Source organism: Nanorana parkeri, unplaced genomic scaffold, assembly GCF_000935625.1.
Source record: "Nanorana parkeri isolate BGI_ZX_2015 unplaced genomic scaffold, ASM93562v1 scaffold353, whole genome shotgun sequence".
NCBI classification, from domain to species: Eukaryota; Metazoa; Chordata; class Amphibia; order Anura; family Dicroglossidae; genus Nanorana; species Nanorana parkeri.
This window is the reverse complement of record NW_017306621.1, coordinates 1,025,291-1,031,290: the sequence shown is the minus strand read 5'-3', so window position 1 is coordinate 1,031,290 and position 6,000 is coordinate 1,025,291. Positions and strand designations below refer to the sequence as shown.

Genomic DNA, 6,000 nt, shown 5'->3' with positions numbered 1-6,000 from the left:
GGGTCAGCAGTGTGTACATTGTTGAGCTAAAGTAGGACATAAGTAACTACTATGGTACACCATGAAAAGTTATGTTTTTATACATTTTATATTGGATGGATATTGAAGTAAAGCTGAATGATCAGTTTTAATACTTACCCTGTGCACTAAAGCCTTTGTCTTTTCGTAGTGGATGATGCTTTTGCACAGTCAGTGAAGGAACTTTTTGGAGCAGACTCTGACAAGAAAAATCTAGTTGATCCATTTGTAGAAGTGTCATTTGCTGGAAAAAAGGTATTTTCCAGTCATGATATCTTTCAAATCACAAATGTTATATGCTTTTTTTTTTAAAGTTGTTTACAATCTGTCTTGTCTTTTATGTCTGACAGGTCTGTACTAAAATAATAGAGAAAAATGCTAATCCAGAGTGGAACCAAGCTGTCCATCTTCAAATAAAGGTTAGAGACAATGAGCTATATAGGAAAATGTTGTGATGCCTTCATGTGAATGTATATAATAACTATGTACTTTTTCAGTTTCCCTCAGTGTGTGAAAATATAAAGCTAACAGTTTTTGACTGGTAAGTTTTTATGAAATTCATGTAAAGTTGACCATACAATGAGTAAAACTGTGACCAATGGGCTGATTTATTTCAACACTGAGCGTTCAAGCTATAAGATGCACTGGGAATATGGTGATTGCTGTGTGCACTTAAGTTCACCAGTGTGCATACTATTAACAGTAAAACAGCACTAGACCCTCAAAACAGTTACTTTAAAGTATGCCACCTGTCAAGGTTGCCAGTGTGCTTCTTTCAGCTCTCCACTGAATATTCAAGCCCTCAAATGGCTGGTGTCTTAGCTGATCACACGTGTAGCATCATGGCAACTGCAATTCAAATAGAGGCTAAGATGGCACCTTCTTTGGCTGTAAAGGATTAGAGGTTGTAGTGCCTCTTTAAATTATATGCATTAGTTGTTATTTACATACTTTAGCAAGAAAAGAACTATACAACAAGCCATCTCTGACCTCGCTAGCTGCTTGTAATCTGAAGTTATGCATTCTCCTAGATCCTTAACAAAGACTCTAAAGTTGGGTTTCAGTTGTTTTATAGCTTAAAAATATTGAACGTGTGTTTAAATTAGAAGGCTATCAGTCTGCCAAGATTCTGGTGCCATAGAAAATAGGAAAAGTGCCAAGATTTCAGTGCCTCTGTTGTGAACTGTGGAGATGATTTTCTCCCCAATCATCTATATAGGTATTGTTTTAAATTGTGTTTACTGCTTGTTCAGAATAGGTAAAAACTTTAGAGTACATATGTCTGTGAAGGTTCTCATTCATCCAGCTCATGGTATATCTGTAAAAAATAGGTCAAGGTAACTGGACTTGCTGTATTTTTCTTGACATTTCAGAATTGAGAAAGCTGGTTGGATGACCAGTGAAACGTCCAAGAAAAATACTGCAAGTCCAGTTGCCTTGACCTATTTTTTACACATTCGAGTACATAGTCTGGGCACACAACTCTTATTTAGTAAATAATTACTCTGTTTCTGAATTGGCAGCCCTGCACCACAGAAAAAATTGTACAGGACTCATTGACCTGATTGTGCCTAAATTCCTATACACTGGGTCATTACAATTCTCATTTAGGTATAAAGTGCAAACTATAATGTCATACTACTTTAACTTTACTGGTTTATTAAATGCTTTGTGCAGGGACAGACTCACAAAAAATGATGCTGTTGGAACGAGTATTTTGAGCTTGTCGAAAATTGCAGCTTCTGGTGGGGAATTGGAAGGTGAGAAATGTATTTCCTCTACTATGAGTGGCCCCTACTTTGCAGGAACCTGATCTCCCTTTGCCAACTTTTTTAGCAGACTCACTTTAAATAAATAATATATAATAAAAAAAATATTTATATATACACTGAGTGGCCAGATAATTATGACCACCTGACGTTGCCATCAGGCAGCTGGTTCCACAACAATCAAATCTCACAGAATTTGGCAGTGCTATTGATCAGGCATGGTGTCAGATTCCTCGCATACCCTTTCAACATCTCGTGGAGTCAATGCCAAGAAGAATCACTGCAGTATTGAAGGCAAAAGGTGGCCCAACGAAGTACTGATGGGGTGGTCATAATCTGTCCACTCAGTGTATATTAGAAAGCGAGAAATCTGGTCAGACCTTACCTAAGCCTTCCAGATGCTTTAGACTTTCTTGCTTGATGTCATCAGACTACCCTTCAACTTCAACCATCCAAGGTTGCTTTGGGTCCAGCATTGCTTGTCAAAACACTAAGCTATTCAGCGGTCACTAATTCTAAAAGGGTTATTCACATAAGCGCGAAGCGTTTGGTGAAGTGAACTATCTAGGACAACATAGCTGAACTGAAAAGTGAACTGAATTGAAGAATTTTTCCAAATCGGCTATTTTGGCCTAGATTGTTAACTTCTCCTGCCTTCTCCAAACTCTTCACCCTTTTTTGTGAATAACCCTTTAAGTCTTTTTGTACAGTAAAGACTTGGAATAATTGACCTCCTGAATAGTTTAGCGTTGTTTTGTTAAGCAATGCTGGGCCCAGTGGCGTCGCAAGGGGGGTGCGGCCCACACCCGGGTGCCACCATTGGAGAAGTGACACCAAAATGACTGGCAATCATTTTGGTGTCGCCCCTTATGAAAATTCGGGCACTCGGTCATGGACCGAGAGCCGGACAGTGTCAGGAGAGAGGAGGGGGACCCGGTGGCATACCTTATCAAAAAGACCACAGCGCATGTGCGATGACGTCATGGTGGGGTGTCACCCGGTCCCCGCCCCCAGGCTGACACCCAGCCTCGGTACGCCACTGGGTGGGCCTAAAGTTCAGTCTTGCGGAATCTGCCCCAAAGCTTTCTAGGGAAGGCAGTGATGAAAGCTAACATTTTCCCAACATTTTGTTTTCATGGGTAAGAACTTCCTTTTATAATCCAAGCTGAATAGATTCAATCTCAGATCCCCGAAACTAGCTTGGTTCTTGCTTTATTTAAAGATTCTCTATGAGCTCTTTTGTAATAATTACTACTTTTTACTGTTTTTTTTTTTAATGCATGAAGACCGGAGTTAGAAACCCAGTTCTTCAGAACACTTGACTTCATATTTTTACTATAAAGTCGGAAAATGTTTTTGTTTTGTAGCTATTCAGCGCCGGTACTTGACAGAAGTGTAGGATGTTTCTTTGCTTGTTGCTTTACCGATGTTTATTTTTAGTTTTCTTATTTGTATGTAGCATGATCTGGGTTTTTAATTTAGAACATTGTGTTTTTGATAACTTGATAGATAATGTTTTTCCTTCTGTTTTTTAGTAAATTTATCTTTTTCATAGTCTCATTTAATCTCTATTGGTAGAAATTGCAAATATTTTTGGGGTTTACTATACTGTTATTGTTGTACATCATAAAATGTTAACTGTTTTCTTTTTGCAATATAGACTGTGACACAACGGGAGTTGGGTCTTCAGCATTGGAAGGTGTATATTGTGGTGTGATTTGATTTCCTACCCCACTGCCCAAACTGTAGGGGAGTCTGGAGGGGGGGAAAAATTGTCTAACATAAGAGCAGTGATGAGCAGTTAACCATGACAATAAATTCGATAACATCTTTCATTGGTTTAGACCAGTCAGAATATTGAGAGATTGGTTGCCATGAATTAATTTCTTCATTTCTTTCTTGTACATGGAAAACAGTTTTGGCACTGGGACCGCATAAATCCTACTGCTTATAGTTGCTTGTGTTCCTTTTCATATTTCCGCAAAACATTTCAAACAGACTGGATCATTGTAGTCCTACATAGGTCAAATCTGTGTTTGTCTTGTATACAGTGGCAAAGCCAGAAGGTGCTACACATGGCATCCAATCTGATTCCAGTGATGCTAGAAACTAAGTGAACACCTGATTGGTTTGCTACAGGCAACAATACAATACAATATCTCCTTTTGTAGTAACATTTTATGATTTGAGCTCCACTATAAAGAACCTTGTTTGGCCTCATTTTTGAATGGCATTCTTTAGAGGCTGGTTGCATACATTGCAATGTGATTGTACAATCTCCTTTTTAGATCTACCAACAACCAAGTAGTACAAGGGCCTGCCTGACTGGATACACATGGAATGGACTGTTTAGTTTGGCCCTCTCATTAGATAATTGCTGGTAGATTAAAGTAGATTTTACGGAGACTGTTCCATCAGATCGGAAAGTGTGTGGCCAGCTTAGTGCATAGTAGCTGGTGAATCGGTAGTTCACTTTGAGTGTACTTATTCATAGGTTTATTTAATTTTTAAACTTTTTTGGCAGGTCTTGCTCAATGGACTGTAATAATGGGGAGAATTCAGATTTGTCGTACATCAGTACCAGCCCTGGGCTTTCTGCTGCCCTTTGCCAAATTTAGTTTAGTGCTCCCGTTAGATGTGTTTTACTCTCTCACCTTTGCTACAGAAGATGGCGTCTCTGCTTAGTTTTGGTTGCCTCATTTATGTGGCACTTTGGTGGCCTCTGGGGTAGTATGGTAGAACAGATTTTTTAAAGCACATAAGTTGATTAAAGAAAGGAAGGGGTAAGAGCACATTAAAAGGAAGTAAAAATCTAGCAGTGAATAATTGCCACTGCATGGCACTTTGCATCTGCAGAGATCTCTCATAGCTAAGGTTGTGTTATACACCCTGTAATGAATCCATTGGCTGTAGTGCAATGGACTCATCACCCCTTTTGGTCTTAAAGAGACAGAAAAAGCTAATTTTATTCTTCAGCATTTATGAAAGTGAAATATCCATTCTGGTGGAACTCATGCCCAACCATATTTTTTGGTCTTGATAGAATAGACAAGTTAGATCATTGTCATGTTTATATTGTGTCTTCATCTCCTGTGTAATTTGCAGTGGGGGGTTAGCTATTATGCCTGAAATGTCTCTAAATTGGTTTCATTTGTGAACAGTATTTTCTTCATAGTGGATCTCTAACGGTCAAAATATAACATAGCTCATTGAAATTATTATTATTTAGGTCTACAAACAGATTCAGTCTTGTATGCTTTGCATGTTGCCTTTCAAAGCTCATACTTAAAAATGTCAAGTACTAATTCCCTAGTACTAATGAGTGATTTATTCTGATCTAACATTTTCCATAATGCTTTTGATTTCCACACAACATAAATAGATTTTTTTCATCCATACTACCAACCATGGCGTTCTGCTAAATGTAAATAGTGCAGTATGTCCGGCTAATATGGAGACGCATTTAGATGCATAATGCAAATATGAATGATGTACAGTTAATCATGCCTACAGTCACATTGTTATCTCTGTACCCCAGTAATCATCTACAATCACATATTCATTTGTAGCAGCTGAAAGTAGACAAATTATTGAAAGCAGATTTAGTTGCTATGGCCCAATATACAGCACTGTTCTGTATATATTGTTACTATAACACTATCAGACAATATGGTATCTTCGTAGGTGAAGAGAAGACGCCAAGACATTGCTTGTAAAATTATGTTTAAAAAATAAAACGCGTAGAAAGCAATTACTATTGCCTAATTATGTAGGCTACCATTGTTGATGTCCTCTTTTGAAAAAAGTTGCCTGGCTGTTATGTTGATCCAAAGGCTTTCATTCTCTTAGTCGCTATGCACAGGTATGCTGATCAGTGGTTCTGTGTTTCAGACCATACTGTCTCCATGTTTGTTTTAAGCAAGTGCCTAAGAAAGTATTAAAGTGGACCTTTACCCCCTTTGACTAAAGCTCACATCAGCATACAGCTGTCCATGGTGATATAAAATCATATTTCATTCATTAGCTAGCTCACCCTTCCCCAAGTGGCGCCGTCGGCTAACGAAGGGAAGGGTGAGCAGTCCGGTGACGTCTGACGTCTATGTCCGTGACGTCACCGGACACCTCCCCCCCTTCCCATCGTTAGCCGACGAGAGACTAATGAGGGAAAGGAGGAAATCCAGCAGCAGATCTTATTGGCCGAAGAGGCATATGT

The 6,000-nt window shown here is 38.8% G+C and overlaps 1 protein-coding gene across 3 annotated transcripts in view; it reads left to right on the top strand.

Moving 5' to 3' along the window:
- MYOF (myoferlin) overlaps positions 1 to 6,000 on the top strand; it is a 120,439-nt gene that overhangs the window by 51,178 nt on the left and 63,261 nt on the right. For 2 of the 3 annotated variants that reach the window (XM_018558690.1, XM_018558689.1), the window contains exons 13-17: positions 170 to 273; positions 369 to 437; positions 516 to 559; positions 1,696 to 1,778; positions 3,448 to 3,486. In XM_018558690.1, the coding sequence (XP_018414192.1) occupies positions 170 to 273; positions 369 to 437; positions 516 to 559; positions 1,696 to 1,778; positions 3,448 to 3,486 (339 nt within the window). The remainder of the gene's footprint in view (positions 1 to 169; positions 274 to 368; positions 438 to 515; positions 560 to 1,695; positions 1,779 to 3,447; positions 3,487 to 6,000) is intronic. The other variant, XM_018558691.1, reaches the window with a different exon arrangement.